Genomic DNA, 16409 nt, shown 5'->3' on the forward strand with positions numbered 1-16409 from the left:
TTGCTTTTGATTGTTTTGCTAAATATTAATGCAGCTAACTTATTGGGTAAAGTATAGGAGAGTGTAGGTAGTAAGCATGGTGTGGAGTGCATAATAATAAATTCATTGTACAGATATAATTTGGAAAGCGTAGAAATTGTGAGTTTTAACAAACTCTAACCAAACTGCATCAAAAACATCCTACTTGATGCATTTACAGACAGAAAAAAAGAGTTTAAATGATAGGTTAAATAAATTAATTAATTGATCTGGATTACTGGTCGACTGGTTATTAGCATAATAACAACTTTTATTACTTACGGTTGTACTTTTGCCATGTTCTTATGTGAAATATTTAAAATCATTGGCAAAATAGTTCGCAATATATATTTTTTATTTTAATCTTCAACAAAACTAAACTAAAGCAAATGTTTTCCCCTCCAATACTCCCCTTGCTTTACTCACAATCCTCATAAAATTGAAATACATCAACGTCTCCAAAAAATCCCTCAAGCCGTAGTAAATTGGCTACATCTTACGTAATTATTTTTTTTTTTGCCGAAGGCAACAAATTAATAGGAAGAGGGTCGCAGGTTGAGGCGATACTGAAAATAATGTCAGAGTGGGAGCTCCTGTTGTCACATAATCTCTCTTCGCTTCGTGGTGTCGTTTCCCCGCTAACCGGTTCAAGCTGTATGAAGCTGGTAGGCAGCTAACAGCTGGATAGACCTCCGATATACTTCCCGTCTGTCCCTGAAGGCAGCCGAACGGAGCCGTGAATGAACCAAGCACCTCAATGCGTCTCCTGTGGCCGCGATGGCAGCAACAAAAACGGTCTGAGCCTTAGCTTTAGCCATGTAGCTAGCTAGTGTGCAATATCAATGTTAGTGTGATTCGTGCCCTCAGCTGTTTCCGCCGCCAGTAGCTAGCTTTTTTTTCCCTGTCCGGGACAGACGGCGGCAGCTAGCCCCCCCTTTTCTCGCCACTACAGGAGGATGCTGAAGCTGTTCGGTGCGCTGGTTGTCCTCGGACTGGCTCTGGCGTTCATCACCTCTTGGGTGCTGGATAGCTATGACACGGCTTGGCACCCTAAACGCAGCATTCGGCACCCGAGTGCCAGTGATGGAGATGGACCCAAAGGAAGCGCTCCACCATTTCCCGGCGACCAGTTGAACAACATTTTCTGGTTTGTACAGGTGGGCTATCATTTTCTTTTTCTGTTTTGTGACAGTCCGCAGGATGAAGTCTAACCAAACCCCATAATGCTTTAGTGTGACCATGATGCATGGATTTGGCTTTACGGAGCTAAAAACCGGCTTTGTTGGCTTTTTGAATGATTGACAGAAAGGGGTCACTGACCACCGAAGTATTATGCCAGATAAAAAAAAAAAGGTGATTCAACACCACTGCAGGTTGTGTTTAAACCTTGATCTCTTGTGCTTTACAGCTGACAGCAATGCTTTGCATAAGTATTCGCACCTCTTAAACCTAATCACATCTTCTCACTGTGATAATACAAATTTCAATCGGATTTAGGTCTGGATTTTTCACTGGGCCACTTTAACACATACATATTCTGATGATTATGATCGTAATGTGACAAAATTTGGAGGGAAAAACAAAAACACCAAGGGGTGTGAATACTTTTTTTTTAGGCACTGTGCACTAACGCTATTTTATATCTTTGTTTTCATCTTGTTTTTGTGTCCGATCCAAGGTGTCGGACATTCACATCAGTCGCTTTCACGACCCAAAACGTACCCCGGATTTCGAGAGGTTCTGCACCCACACCATCGATGTGATCAAACCGGCTCTAGTGCTCGCAACAGGTAAAATCCCAGGAAGCATGTAGTTGGGAGAGAATGGGGATGGGTCCTGCTCATCTAAAAAAGATGACCGTTTGTTATTGTTTTTACTCAGGGGACCTGACAGATGCCAAAACAGAGAGCAAGGTGGGTTCCCTCCAGCACGAGGTGGAATGGCAGGCCTATCATAACGTCCTGAAGAAGTCGCGAGTGATGGAGCGCACCAAGTGGATCGATATTCGAGGAAATCATGGTAGGTTACCACAGCGGTGTTAAATGTTACCAAAAGCTTGCCGATTTATTGGGACAGCTCCTTATTTTGAGAGTTTACAAAAGACTTTTTCTCAGGAATCAGAAGGGAGGGTTTTTTTTTATGACTCAGGACGTCTTCACCGCCTTTTCAGGAAGCAGAAAATCCCCATCGATCTACTCATAAAATGCCACGCAGTCACTTTCACTTTCAATTAAGTTGCGTCCTGTTGCATCAGGGGTGTCAAACTCATTTCCACTTTGGGCCACATCAAGATCATTGACGTCCTAAAGAAGGCTGGCTGTTGCAGAATTGATTGATAAAACTACCCATTAACAAACAGTTAAAATCTAAATAAGTAGCTTTCACTGCATTCTTAGAGACCCTCATAAATTTAAATGCTACTGAAAATTCTTTTGCACTGAACAAAATTTGGAACAATGAGAGTAAAACAATGATTTGATTAGACATGAAATAAATATGAAATAATATTTAGGCACACAACTTATCTTGACGGTTTCATTTATGTGGTCCTCGAAAGTCGAGAAGGCCACATAAAATAGCTGGGGTGGGCCGGATTTGGCCTGCTGACCTTGAGTTTGACACCTGTGTGTTAAAGGGTTTCTCCACAAAGTCTTAAATTAATGCATCCAAATTAAGATGTTAAAATATCTTAAAGTCATTAAAGAAAATGTAAGTTGCCTTTAAATGCATAAATCACAGGACTTAGGACTTAATCTTGTATATTTTATGTAGGTTTTTTTCTTGTGGGACTTTTCTTTTAGGCAAATGTTTGAGTTGTGCAAAACATTTGCAGACATCTTCACTCCCCGCGTACTGTGAGGGAACAAGCTGCTAATACTACCTAGCTAATAGCTAGGCTATACCTAGATATAGCTAGCTAGCTAGCATTAGCACATAGATAGTATATTGCTACTTGCAGTCTACTGCTAGCAAAACGTAGCGGTATACTTGCTGGCATTAGCAGCTAGCTAGCTAGATTTTTTTGTGTTTATCTTGGGTGTGTGTAACTTTATCAACAGTTAGCTGGACGACGTTTGTCTTTGCCACTAGCTCGCTTATGTTGCCAACACATACAATGCTACGTTCTTCTTCACAAAAACGCTTGTGTCAAAGCGGCTGCCAAGAGCCACAAAAGCACCCCAGAAATTTCACACCTTTGGTCCCCTGAAAAAAACAAACAAACTAATTCAGTTCTTTTCTGCATTTCTGCCCCAACATAGGTCTAGAATTTTATTCATAGTGGTCTTAAAAAGTCTTACATTTGAGTTGGTGAAACCGGCAAAAACCTCGTGTTAGCTTTTGTGTGTTTCAGATGCTTCTCACTCTCTCCCGTTTCATTTTGCTTGCAGATGCCTTCAACATTATGTCTTTGGATAGTGTCAACAATTATTACAGGTTAGTAAATAATCAACACGCTACCTAATTCCTGCTCAATGTCGAGCTCACGCATTCACAGTATAAATCTGATCGTTGTGTCTTTGGTGCTCCTGAAACACGAGTCTCACCGCATTGCAAGCAGATTAGAGTTCATATAGACCAAAATAGAACCCGAATCTACATGATCAGACTCACTGCGTTGCCTTTTGACAGTTATTATGCTTTATAGTTCCCCGGCTCTTAATGTTGATTTGTCTCCTGCCTCCCTAATAATCCTTAATGTCCTGATTTTTTATCTGTGAGACAAGGCTAATGTATTTATTTAGAATGCATTAAATTATCTCCGAGGCTCAGGCTCCGAATAGGACCGCCGTGCCGCCCTCCTGCTGCTCACGTCGCCTCTGCTTGTTTTGTCCTCTTTCCTAGAAAATACTCAGCCAATCAGAAAGTAGGCTCTTTTCATTATGTTCACACGACCCCGTTTGGTAACTACTCCTTTGTCTGTGTGGACGCCACCCTGACTCCTGGACCCAAACGGCCATACAATTTCTTCGGGATCCTGAATCAGGTAAGCCCTGTTTAAAAAAAAAAAAAACATGTCCCAATTTCTGATTGAATTTTTTTTCATGCAAATGACTGCTCTGAGCTTTTTTGTCGATTCATATAATTTAATTCTTGTGAATTTAGGTCACCCATTAAAACGGGTAATAGAGGTGTAATGGCATATGTGTTGGTAACCAGACCCTCGTCAACATTACATCATCAAGCGGTGCACTGTATTATTTGAAATGGACTCAGCTTTGTAGAGCAGGAGCTGCTTTAACAAAGCCCTTGTCATTGAGAAATCACCTATTTTGAAAGATCCACCTTTTTATGTTGGAGGTTGTTTAAAAATGTTCTTCCTTTTTTGTCGGAACTGATCTGCATTTTGGAATAAAACCCTAAAACATGTTTCCTTTTATATTCATGCAACTTTCCTCAGCATATTGGTAATTTAGCTAATTCATGAATAGCTTCTCAAGCTTGGTCAAATATGAAAAAACGAAACAATTTTACTTTGGTCAATCAGTGCAATTAGGAGTATAACAGACAATGTAAGATAAATAATAAAGAAACAAAAAATGTCAAAAACAATAGGTCAAACATTGTAAAAATAATCTGCAGCAGACCTTCTTTCTAATGGTTAAATTAGGCTATTTTTAGGGGAAAAAACAAGGTGGGGGAAAAAAACTTGTGAAAGAAGCAAAACTGTTCTTGCAAGGCCATGTTTTTTTTTTTTTTGTTCTCTTCCTATTTCTTGTCTTTGAAGACATTTTCTGTTTTTCTGGATTCGTCTGTTAGACTCAGATGGACTTGCTGAACAAGTTCAGAGCAGAGAGTTTGACGAGCAATCAATCCATCTGGTTTGGACACTACACCACCTCCACCATCGTCTCGCCGTCTCCCGGGGTCAGAGACACGATGAGGTAGGAAGGTCAAGAAAGTTAAAAAGATCAAAAGACGGGTTATGTCACGCTGTCGTGGTGCAACTATTCATCCACCTGGTTTCGCCTGCAGCCTGAACTTGCATCACACTGCTATACTATTGTGGCCCATGCTCGCTCATGTAGATTCCCAGTTCTCAGGTCTGGACTTTCTGTGTTCAGATCTGCTGTGGCGTATCTGTGTGGCCACCTGCACACACTCGGCGGCCTGATGCCGGTCCTCCACAGCCGCCATCCGCACGGCACTCTGGAATTGGAGCTGGGAGACTGGATGGACAACCGCAGGTGTGTGACGCAACAGAACGTTTTGAAATGGCAACTTTTTAGTTGTTTTTTTTTTTTTTTCTGAGAAAGATTCTTTGATGTTTTCTTACAGGTTCAGGGTCCTGGCCTTCGACCATGACCTGCTGAGTTTTTCTGACCTCCAGTTTGAGCAGTGGCCTGCAGTGCTCATCACAAACCCTAAGGACGCGCAATACCTCCACCCAGGGCTGGAGCCGCTGGGCCGGATACGGAGATCAACGCACATTAGGTGCCTGTAAATTAAAAAAAAATTTTTAATGTGTCTGGAAAAATTTGGAATGTAATTTGACTGTTTTAAAAATCTGGAGAAGAATGGAAAGATGTTTGGTCTGTCTAATTTTCTTCTCTTTCTTTTTGTCTTTCTAAATGTTTTTAAGAAATGTGAAGTTCATTGGTCTCGAGTGACTTTTATATTTGGTGCGGGTTGTTCAAAATAAACTATCAGAGTTATTTGATAGGATGAGCAAAATTTTCCATTAATAGAAGGAATGCGATAAACAAGATTGCAAAGGGAAAAGTTAACACAATGTGCGCTTTGATGGTTAAATATAGACTAAACACTGAGTTTCTGGTTTTGTTTGTTTAGTTTTTTTTTCTTCAATGATGAATAACCTGACTGAGTTTTTCTATGTGTGTCAGCAAAGTTGTAGTTGACGGACAGTTGGTTTTTAACTCTTTGTTTATGTGGAAGTTTCTCACGGCGTAAAACTCGGATGTTATAATGCATGTTCATTGAAAAATAAATGTCATTTTGTCTGACTGTGATTTTGTGACTTCTGCAGGATCCTGGCCTTCTCCGAGGCTCCGATCGCCACGGTCCACGTCAGCATAGACGGGGAGCCGCTGGGCAGGGGCCGCGCCGCCGGAGGGCCCCTGCATGTCCTGCTGTGGGATCCATCTCGCTACCTCGCTGGCCTGCACACGATTACTGTCAAAGTGGAGGTCGGTGCTAATGTGATTTCTAAAATTTTTTATTTAGTTTGTGAGTCCCAAGAGTGCTTAGGAACTGTGTTTTAATGCTTTCCTACTTGCGTGTGTTTGCATCAGGACTCGGCGGGCCGGTCAGTGGTGCGGGAGCAGCACTTCACGCTGGAGAACACCCTTAGTCCCAGCTTCGGTTTTGCTCAGTCCTTCATCCTGCTCACGGATCACTACATCCTGGGCCGAGCGCTCTTCATATTCACGGTGTTTCTGAATGTCGGCGTGCTCGTCGCCTTCAGGTTCCTCCGTGTTTCTTCCAGCAGAGGTGAGCTGTTGCAGACGAACAGCCGCGAAGCCGTGTTCTGGAGCTTTGGATGAGAATGGCATTCTGATTCAACCTGAGAAATTAGTTCGACGAATACTCTGAGCTACAAATTAATTATGTTTTCCCTTTATTTTGCAGCATTTTTTTCTCAAATCTGTGTGTCCCTCCACCTGATCAGTAAAATGGACCTGTTCTACTACTCTCTACTGATGTTGAACCTGTGCACAGCTTTAGGTTGGTAACCTGCTATTCTTCACTCTTACATTGACTGTTTAGGATTTTATTTTTTTTTTTTAATCCAAAATAATATTTAAATCATTATTTTTAATAATACTTACAGAATGTTCAGTCCAGCATCTCTTATGAAATAATCACTTTTTCCGATGTACCGAATCGTCTCTAACTGCGAGCCATTATCATCAAAATGAACAAAAATCGAGGTATCTTTTAATTTTGATCAGATTCTAATTTGTCAAGATGCACTTGTGTATTCACAGAAATTATATATATATATATATATATATATATAAACGCAGCAGAAATAATACGCTGGATTTATAGATGAATACTTGTGTAATGAAACAAAAACATAACATTTTTTAGAACATTTTCCTATCAGGTTTGTCGTCTCATTCTCTCGGTAAAGTATTCTCAAATAAACAATTTTGTTCACCTTGTAATATTGACTCGCCTTTTCAATCTAGAGTTTCACCCAGAAAACTGCAGAGCTGATGTTTAACCTAAATGTTTCAGTTTTTCCCAACCCATGAAAGAAATGTCAAATATTTAAAAATGGCTCAGTTTTCCGCAGCAAATGCTTGATCTGCCAGGATGCACTTGCAAAAGACATTTCTGATCTCAAGGTAAATAAGGAATAAAATAAGGGATTGCAAAAACAGCCTGCAACGAATCTTAACATTTTTGGAGACTGGAGTTGTTTTAAAATCGTTGAAGTTCGCTTTTTGCCGTCTCGTTTAGACTAAGCGTTAGTTTTAACCTCCAGAAACATCTAATCTGTGTTTAAACAGCGGAAGATATAAATAAATATAACACTCAGCTGTAGGATAACATATGAGGCTCTCATAATCGCTTGGCAAAACCCAACTGCAAATAATTTTACAAATTCTCACTATATCAGGAGATTATCTTTATGTACTTGTAAATAAAGAGAAAAACACTAATATTGTTTTTCTTAAGTTCTGGGATTTTTTTTTTTTTTACTTAAAGCTGGAAACAATAATTATTTCATTATAACAGAGGTTTAGCAAAAGAACCTTTCTCTTGCTTTGTCGCATTAAAACCAGCCAACCAACTTCACTGTATTTTTGGAGGATTTTATTTGACAAGCCAACACGAAGTTGTGCAGAGCGGAGAAGTAGAAGACAAAAGACTCGTGGTGTTTTTAGAAGCTCATTAAATATATATAGAGAAATGGAAAAAACGGTGACCTGCCCGGGGTTTTCGACACTGGATAGATGTATGGATGTGTAACGCTATACACTTCTTCTCTCCTGAGCACGTCTCTGTCACTCTGCGTAAAGAATGAACTGTTCGCGTGCCTCCTGTCAGGTCCGTGGTTCATCGGAGAGCTGATAGACGGACACGGTGGCGCCTGCTTCGCCTTCGGCGTGTTCATCGACGGCCATTTCCTGGAAGGAAGTCTCACTTATGTTGTTGGAGTCATTCAAGTAAGACTATTGATTTCATTGATCGCTTCTGCATCTCTCTATGTATGCAAGACTCCTTGGGGACGTTTCTATTTTTTCATGTGTGCAACGTGTCTTTAAAAAGTCCGTGTACATATCAGCAATATTCGTAGCCTGCTGTTTTTTTTTTTGTTTTTTTTTACAGCATCTTTGTCCAGACTGGGAATGCAAACAATTAACTGACTTCCCATTGATTGTTGATTAATGGTTTATTCAGCAACCCAAGAGCTTCCTGTTTTGTTATATTTTAGAAATATGTCTAAGGTTAACAATGTGAAAAACCGCCAATTTCAGTGAGTCTTTAATACAGCTGACAGAAAATATTTTAAGGTTTTTTTCTAATTCAGCATATTTTGAAAAAAGTAGCCCTTCGTGTTATGAAACGTCCCTCTTGATAACAGAGAAAACTCAGGTTTTTAAGAAAATGCTCATCAGTTAAACTAAAGTTGATTGATCAGATCAATCAACTTTAGTTTAACTTATTAATCAATAGCTTGCATCACTATAGTCCAGACTTATCCCGGTTAAAAGAAAAAGAAAAAAAAGAGCATAATAAGTGATCTCATTTTCTTTCTGGCAGCTGCTGTTCTTCAACATTCCCCTCACCTCTTACCTCTGCTGGAGCCTTCACCACCGTTGCCACGGCAACACCCTGTGGTCCCACCTGGCGCGGCCGGGGCGCCGCGGCCGGACTGTGGCGGTGCACGTCTTCATGCTGCTGCTGCTCACCTGGCAGGCCCACTCCTGCTACTTCCTCCTGCAGACCTACGGCGTCACGGCCTTCTTCCTGTCTCCCGTCCGCACGTGGGCCCTGGCGCTCGGCGTGGTCCTGGTCTACTGGGCCTGGACGGGCCCCGCCCCTCTGTTTCGCGACAGCGGCAAGAGCAACTCTTCCTCTTGACAGTAAATTGCACTGTTGCACCCTGAGCCTGACTCACAGATACATTTTGCTGTCTCTCCTCACCCTGAAAGCCCGACTTCCCTCCTTCCTCTTCGTCCTCCTCCCCCCCGGCGACGGCCGTCTTTTTTCTCTCTCTCTCTCTACAGATCAACACCGAACTCTCCTGTTTCTAGATAGTACCGTTTATTTAATATGCATGTTCTTGTAAAGCACCGACGAGCACATTTGTGGCCATATTCATAGCAATCTGTACAGCGTTTTAAGGGTAAATGAATCTCGGATGCATAAAGGGCACATAACACACTGCCTTGCAAAAGCACTTATTCATATTTTGTCACTTTAAAACCATGACGTTTAATATATTTAATTGGGATTTTATCGTATTTGTGTTGAATCTTGCAAAGTTAATACTTTGTCTTTTTAGGGATGCGTCCACAAGCGAGCAGCAGTCATATCTAGAGACTGAAATGTTTCCACTGAGCTATTCCCCCCTCAAAATGGCTCACAGTCGGACAGACTGGACGAAAAGCAATTTTTAAGTCTGACTCCAGATTTTCAGGTCTGACTTTAGTTCTAGACTTTGACTAGGTCATTTAAGCAAAACCATTTCATTGCAGCTCTGTATGTCTTCAGGCTGCTGACCTGCTGGAAGGTGAATCTTTGCTCTAGTTTCAAGTCTTTTCCAGCCTATGTGAGGTTTTTCACAATTATTATGCTTCTTTTGAGGAAGGGGAGTATTAACAAATATTAACATTTCTAGATTTTATTCGAGATTCCATTTTCTAAATGCTATCTCATTTCTTCCTTTTGTCTGTTCTTTCCTTCTTCTTCCTCCCTTTGTTTTCTTTTTCCTTCCTTGGCTGCTTCCTCTGGCTCTTCTCTTCTCTGTTCCTCCTTTTTGACTCTTCCTTACAGCTTGCCAGCTGTATAAATTCATGAGAATTTCTAGGGCTGCACAATATCAGGGGAACATTTAACTGCAATATTAATTCTGAATTACGTTTTTTCTGAATATTGCGATGACTATATGAATCCACAATTTCCAGACTTTTTTTTCCCCCCTTCATTGAGATGTCCCCACTTTTCTGTATGAGCTCTAGAATCTCAGGCAGTAATAATGTGCGGATCGAAAATCTTATTCAGTCAAAAAATGATTACTGTTATGCAGGGCACTTTAAATATAACACTTTACGAAATATGTCAGTCAAGTGTTCTTACGGTTTGCTAAATTGCACGCAGTAACGCTGTGATGACGGTTGCGATTTGATTTATGGTGCAGCTTTAACGAATGTCTAATCTGGACATTTTGACATGAATATTTCGATAGGAGCCCTAGATTTTCATTCAAAATCACCCCCTTCCATCTTTCCTACCTTTACCGGAGAGAAGCCTCCCCACAGCATGACGCTGCCATCACCATGTTTCACAGTTCCTTAGTCTTCATTCTGCTATTTGCTCACTAACAAATTTCAACCGAGATTAAATGACACCCTGTCAGATCACATAAAATCCCAATTAAATACATTGAGGGTTGTGGTTTTAACCTGATGAAATGTGGAGAAGATTAAAGGGTGTGTATACTTTTTGCAAGACGGTGGGTCTAGTTTTATCTATAAGAGGAATATTCCAACTTTTACTGTGGTTGACAGTGTACTGTATTCTGCTGTGGTTAAAGATGGCTCATTTACTTGAGATTTAGCACTTTTTTGGATTTGTTGCCTTGGCCAAAACGCCACTTCACCACTGCCAAAGGATGAGTAAGAAAGTTTTTTTTTTTTTCTTTTCTCCTCCAAACCCTTGGTTTTGTTGGTGGATGAAGCCTGGAGTTGCCAAACTGCTCCCAATGTTTACCTTGGAACACAAATCAGACAGGAAGTAGAAGTACAGCACTTAAAAAAAAATATATATATATATAGATTCCACTTCATATTCTTCAGTCCACACAGAAATCCAGAAAATCTAATCGGCATTTGGACTGTGTGTGAAGTTAAGTTCACAATTTTAGCTGTAAACCAAGTCAATTTCACTGCAGACAACTGCCAGTGATGTTCACATTTACGCCAGTGTTCTCCGAAACCCTGCACCCGACTTGGATTTTTGATTTTACTCGCAGATAGCTGCCGTTTGTTTCTCAGGAATGTGAACGCTTCAACAACACGCTGGCTCCAGAAGTTTTTTTTGTTTCGTTTTGTTTCTTTTTTATACTCCAAAACAGTTCAGTGAACAAAAACCCAACACGAAGCAATCCAGATGCATTTTGGATTAGCTAAGAAACTTAGATGAATGTGTTAAACATGTGATGAGATCAGCCACTATTTTATTTTATGCTGTTTTTAATTTATTCATTTTGATTGTATTGTGTGATTTTTGTTTTTTGTTTTACTTTGAAGAAATGTGTTTCCTCGTGTAATTAATTTACTCTGAAAACTGGGTATGGGGTATTTCAGCTCCCTCCGGCCCCCGAACCTTGGGTTTGGCTCGGAAAGCTTTCCTCGTGTGTGAAGACCTCTTTCGTCCATGTTGTCGAGAATGTGTGCGAAAGCACGGAAAACCTATTTGTTGCACTGTCGTTCACACCTCTCTACTTGTAACTGCTGATGTAAAAACGGCACATAGGAACACCCGTTGGTTCAAATCTCCATGTAGGGGAAAACAGTCAAAGTTGCATCCTTGATCGGATAAGAAACATTAAAACACTTTATTGCTGAAACAGCCGCCAGACACTTAGAAAATAATTTAATGGTGCACCTCTTTCCTCTACGGTGACATAAATATACATTTATCTTCTCTTTATTCATTTACGGGAGCCGTTGTCTCCTACAGTCCCCTGTACCGTTCCATCATCTGTCCACATGGTGGCAGTGTTGGACAAATTTGGATCACTTCAAACACCTAATGCATGATATTTTTTCCTCTCCCCTAAAACAAAAAGTGTCTCGACACCAACAATAAACGTGAACGTGCCCGGTTTGGAATGCACGCCGACCGGACTCGGTGAGGAAACGCTGTCATGTACTCCACCGCCTCCGCATCAACGCAAAGGGGGACACATACTGTAACCAACGTGCTGGTGTTTTGTGTGACCTCCTACCGCAATCCCTCCCCTATGTTGGAGCACTGATGCTTTGTGAATGAATGGATGGTAATTTTACACCTGCCACATATTTTTCTTGTGACAACTCGATTTAGAACCACGATAACTATATTTTATTATCGGTTTATAGTGTTGTGGAATAAAGAAATGTGCATTACGGTATGGCTTTTGTGTCCGAACGTTTCTATGTAGTCCAATCGGGTCACAGTAAGATAGAGGCACGTAATTGATGGATCAATATGTAGGACCAGTGCCTTTAAAGAATTTAAATGGTAGTTGCCTTTTAATGGAGCACAAAGGTCACTATTTTGGTTTCATAGTGTCAAAGTAGGGCTTTAACTATTTCTTTTTGCACAATTTCTCAAGATCAAGGGATCCAATCGGAGCCAGAAGTGGCTCTTTGAGCCTTCCACAAAATGTCTAATACGGTTATTGCACGTAAAATCATATGAATGCTGATTTTAGCAGTTTCATATGCAATAATTGTATTGAATTTCCAATATTTTTTTAGCTCTACTTTTCTTGTGATTAGGTTGGAAAGTTAGTGCAATTTAAATTTTTATTATTATTTTTATTGAAATGTGATGCATTCTAAACATTTTTCCACTCTGAACACTAAGAAGAGTTCACGATAGTTAGTGGGTTCTCACTGATTTGACCCACGTTTGTTTATTGGCTCCAGGTTACTCCAAGGCTCAGAAATTGCATTGTGTTTCATGTTTTAAGGATACAGTTAGAAAATAAGAGTTAAAAAATATTTTCTCACTGGATTTCTTGTTGCAAACGTACAAGAGTTCAGTAGGTTCGTGTCACAGTAATGCAGGCGATAGAAGGCAACAGTGGACGTGGATTAAAAGCTCGATCTAGCTGGAATCTTTCCTCACTCGGATATTTTTACTATTTGCTTTCCGACGTTTCCGCCTTTCATCATGGAGCAAAAAGCAACTGCAAGAAAAAGAGAGAGAAAAAAAATGTTGAAAGTCCAACTAAAAATCAGGGCTGAATATATTTTTACTTGCGTACCTCCCATGTTTTCTATACCGTTCGCCACCGTTTCCAACACCTGCAAAGAGGAAACAAAATAACGCCACGCGTCAACCCAGGAGGAGGGAGCACATTCCGACGGACGCGTCGTCTTTCGTACCTTGATTTGAGCTGATTTTACTAACTGGCTGAGCTCAAAGAGGGCAGCTTCCGCTTTACTCATGTAGCTGAGCACCATGAATCTCTCCCGGGTGATGTTCCGACTTTGCAGGATTTCTTGCGTCTTGTCGCTCAGAGGGGGAGGATACGGCACATCCTTGTTGTACTGCGAGATCTGCCCGCAGAGAATCACGTGTCCTCCTTTGTTCATCTGCGGGCGAAGAGGCGGAAGGCGACGCGCTCGGTGAAGGCCGTGAGGCGCGGCTGGCGTTAAAAGACGCACACGCCTTACCTGCTCTATGACGGCGTCGCTGGTGGCGCCGCCTACGTTGTCGAAGTAGACGTCGATGCCGGCGGGACAGGTCTCCTTGAGCCGTGCCGAGACGTCGCCGCTGCGATAGTTGATGGCTGCGGAGAAGCCCAGGTCTTCCACCAAAGCTTTGCACTTCTCGTCTGAACCGCAAATCCCAACCACCTTCGCACATCCGTCCAGCCGGCCGATCTGGGTTACATTAGTGCAAAGAATGTGAAAGGCTAATATCTTACTTAGTGCTGCAACTGACGATTGTTTTAGTAATAACATATTCTGACGATTAATCGATTAATCTGATTTTTTTTCAAAATTGACACATTCTGCAGATTTTTCATTTAACTACTTATACAACAGCAATAACGGCATTGCTTAAGTGAGCACCTGGTCATTTGTACTAAAGGATGAATCTGCAGGTAAAAAAAAATTTATTTCAAACATCAACATGTTAATAACAGACTAATAACTGAATAGCAAAAGGTGTTTCATTGTAATTTTCTTTCTTCTTTAAAGTATTAATTTTTTGTATACTTTATAGTGAAGTTTTGTCTTGAAAACTGTTTACTTCCTACTCTGCTTTGTGAACATCTCAAGTAACCAGATGAGTCGAAGCCTTAGTGGACCCAAAATCGAAAGGTTCGTGTGTGTACCTGTCCAGCTAGGGAGCCACAGGCGCCAGCTGCACCGCTGACCACCATCGTCTGATTGGCCCCTTTGGTCACGTGGCCCTTCTCCCTGACCCCTAACAGCGCGGTGAGCCCCGTCATACCAACTGCTCCCAAAAAGTAGGAAAGATGGCCATCAACCATCTGTGAATCAACCTGTAAAAAGGTATGGGATCCTCATGAACAGTGTCTTGTACAAATGAATTTTATGGGTAGACTGATGCAATGTAGTGGCTAATTTTGAAGAGGAAGGAAACTGATGGATGATTTCGTGTTTTGTTTTTTTTCAAATAAAAGTAAAAAAAAACAAAACACATTGGCTTGTATTTTTAGACAGGTTTGACAAAAGCAGAAATCAAATCCTTTTTACCGTTACAGCAACAAACTAAAACGCGATATCCCCTTCCCCCTGGTTAGACACGGTGGAAGCAGCATCATGGTTTGGGTATGCTTTACTTCAGTGGTGACAGAGTCTGTGCATGAAGCCGGTGGACATCCCCAGAACTCTACAAAGATCGACTCAAGTTGACCAATTGCAAATGAGCATTTTTCAGATTCTTTTGCTTGTTTTGTCATTTCTTTTTGGCGTTATTTGCCTCCCTCTTCAAAATTACATTTTGCATTGTGTAGATCTACCACAGATAATCCTTAGAACAAGAGATCCTTGGTTAATCGCTTCTAAAAGGCACTGTCACATACAGCTTTTTGCACAGGCAACCCAAGATGGAATCAAATCTTCATAACAAAAACAAATGATGCCAGCTGGAAAAAAAACAACAACAACTTGTGAATAATGTGCCATACCATCTGAAGGCCACCTCCCATCATCACTGCATGGGTCTGCCACGGCCAGTTGAATGAAGTGACAAAGTCTCCCTCGGTGAGAGCGCTGCAGCGGCTGCTTTCAACCACGCCAACACCGCCACCGTCCACGCATTCAGACAGCTTCCACGAAGCCAGGTAACCAGCACCGGTGTCTTCATTCATTCTGCAGCGCTGAAAGAAGCACACATATAGACCAACCTATGGACCAGTGGCTAAAGGTTATTAATAATGCATATTTATGCCTTACTTCGTTACCATGTAAGGGTCGACTGAGAGGTAAAGCGTCCGAACGAGGACTTGTCCATCTTCCAGGTCGGATGTTAAATTTATCTGTTCCAGGCGGAAATTTTCGGGACTTGGCTCCCCGTTGTTGCCTGCACGTGCAAATGCAAAGCTCCAGTAAAAATAATTTATTTTTTTTTTTTTTAAGTTTGCAACATGCATGCAAAACTCTTACTAAGGTCGCTGGTTCTGTATAACGTACCTGGTCGAGAGTTAAGAACGACTCGCTGCACTTGCATGTTTGTTGCTCGGGTGACCTGGCCTGACAACCAATGTGACAACGGTGTAAGAAAGAGTGTTTATAGCTGCACATTTTAAAAGAACATCTAAAAAAAAAAATAGCTGCTTGTGCAGAAAAACTCTCACAAGTCTTTGTTGTACTTGCAGGGGCGAGTCGATGTTTGTTCGAAGGTTAGAAAACAGTGAGGAAACAAGGCGCATTCCGTCACAGGCAGCCGGAGGATGACCCGGGTAGAAATGACCACGGAGCAGAGTGCGGAGGGGGACTTTTCCTTGGGAGTGTTATCATGTCCGGATCGTACGTCAGAGTGGCAGCCATATTGTGATTGGCATGCTTAGTTTGGGACTGGGAGAAAAACTGGTGCAAGTCCATTTATTCCATTTAGGCTACATTAAGACTATACTTGCCTATAGCAGTATCGCTATTATAGTATAGTACATAGTATAGTGTTCTCTCTCTCTCTCCATATATATATATATATATATATATATATATATAACGGTAAATGTGATTTATGGTTCTCACATTAACTTTTTTAGTAATAATTTTTGACAACAGAGAAGAGATCAACTATTTTTTTATGTCTTAGCTAAAGCCAAAAATCCAAAATTGTTTAGTGGTTTATTATAATTCCTATAGCCAAATAAATAGTTTATTAAACTATTTTGGAAGCAGATTTCACAGTTATTCTGTCTTATTCGGATATTGAGGATCTTTGTCTTGGCAAACACAATTATTGATATAAAATTATTGTGTTTATAATTACTCCTAAGT

At 41.0% G+C, this 16409-nt stretch overlaps 2 protein-coding genes across 3 annotated transcripts; one reads left to right on the forward strand and one right to left on the reverse strand.

Moving 5' to 3' along the window:
• The first annotated feature begins 541 nt into the window (after positions 1-541).
• Positions 542-12333, forward strand: tmem62 (transmembrane protein 62). Its single transcript, XM_032547511.1, has 14 exons — positions 542-813; positions 971-1175; positions 1697-1808; positions 1900-2037; positions 3408-3453; positions 3862-4003; positions 4777-4901; positions 5082-5204; positions 5296-5451; positions 6005-6164; positions 6270-6468; positions 6607-6702; positions 8038-8156; positions 8755-12333. Exons 1-14 carry the CDS (start codon positions 776-778, stop codon positions 9073-9075), a joined length of 1980 nt encoding a protein of 659 aa, XP_032403402.1. The 5' UTR covers positions 542-775; the 3' UTR covers positions 9076-12333.
• A 456-nt stretch (positions 12334-12789) lies between these two features.
• Positions 12790-15934, reverse strand: ptgr2 (prostaglandin reductase 2). Of its 2 annotated transcripts, none has more exons than XM_032547513.1 (9): positions 15781-15934; positions 15597-15662; positions 15368-15486; positions 15092-15283; positions 14273-14443; positions 13605-13814; positions 13314-13523; positions 13193-13232; positions 12790-13114 (listed from the first exon to the last, which is right to left on the reverse strand). In XM_032547513.1, the coding sequence occupies exons 1-9, from the start codon at positions 15833-15835 to the stop codon at positions 13050-13052; spliced, it is 1128 nt and encodes a 375-aa protein (XP_032403404.1). In that variant the 5' UTR covers positions 15836-15934; the 3' UTR covers positions 12790-13049. The 2 variants fall into 2 exon arrangements, with proteins under 2 accessions (XP_032403404.1, XP_032403405.1); XM_032547514.1 differs by having other exon boundaries at positions 15597-15656; positions 15761-15894.
• Positions 15935-16409: the final 475 nt, after the last annotated feature.

Source organism: Xiphophorus hellerii, chromosome 19 (genome assembly GCF_003331165.1).
Source record: "Xiphophorus hellerii strain 12219 chromosome 19, Xiphophorus_hellerii-4.1, whole genome shotgun sequence".
Classification (NCBI taxonomy): Eukaryota; Metazoa; Chordata; class Actinopteri; order Cyprinodontiformes; family Poeciliidae; genus Xiphophorus; species Xiphophorus hellerii.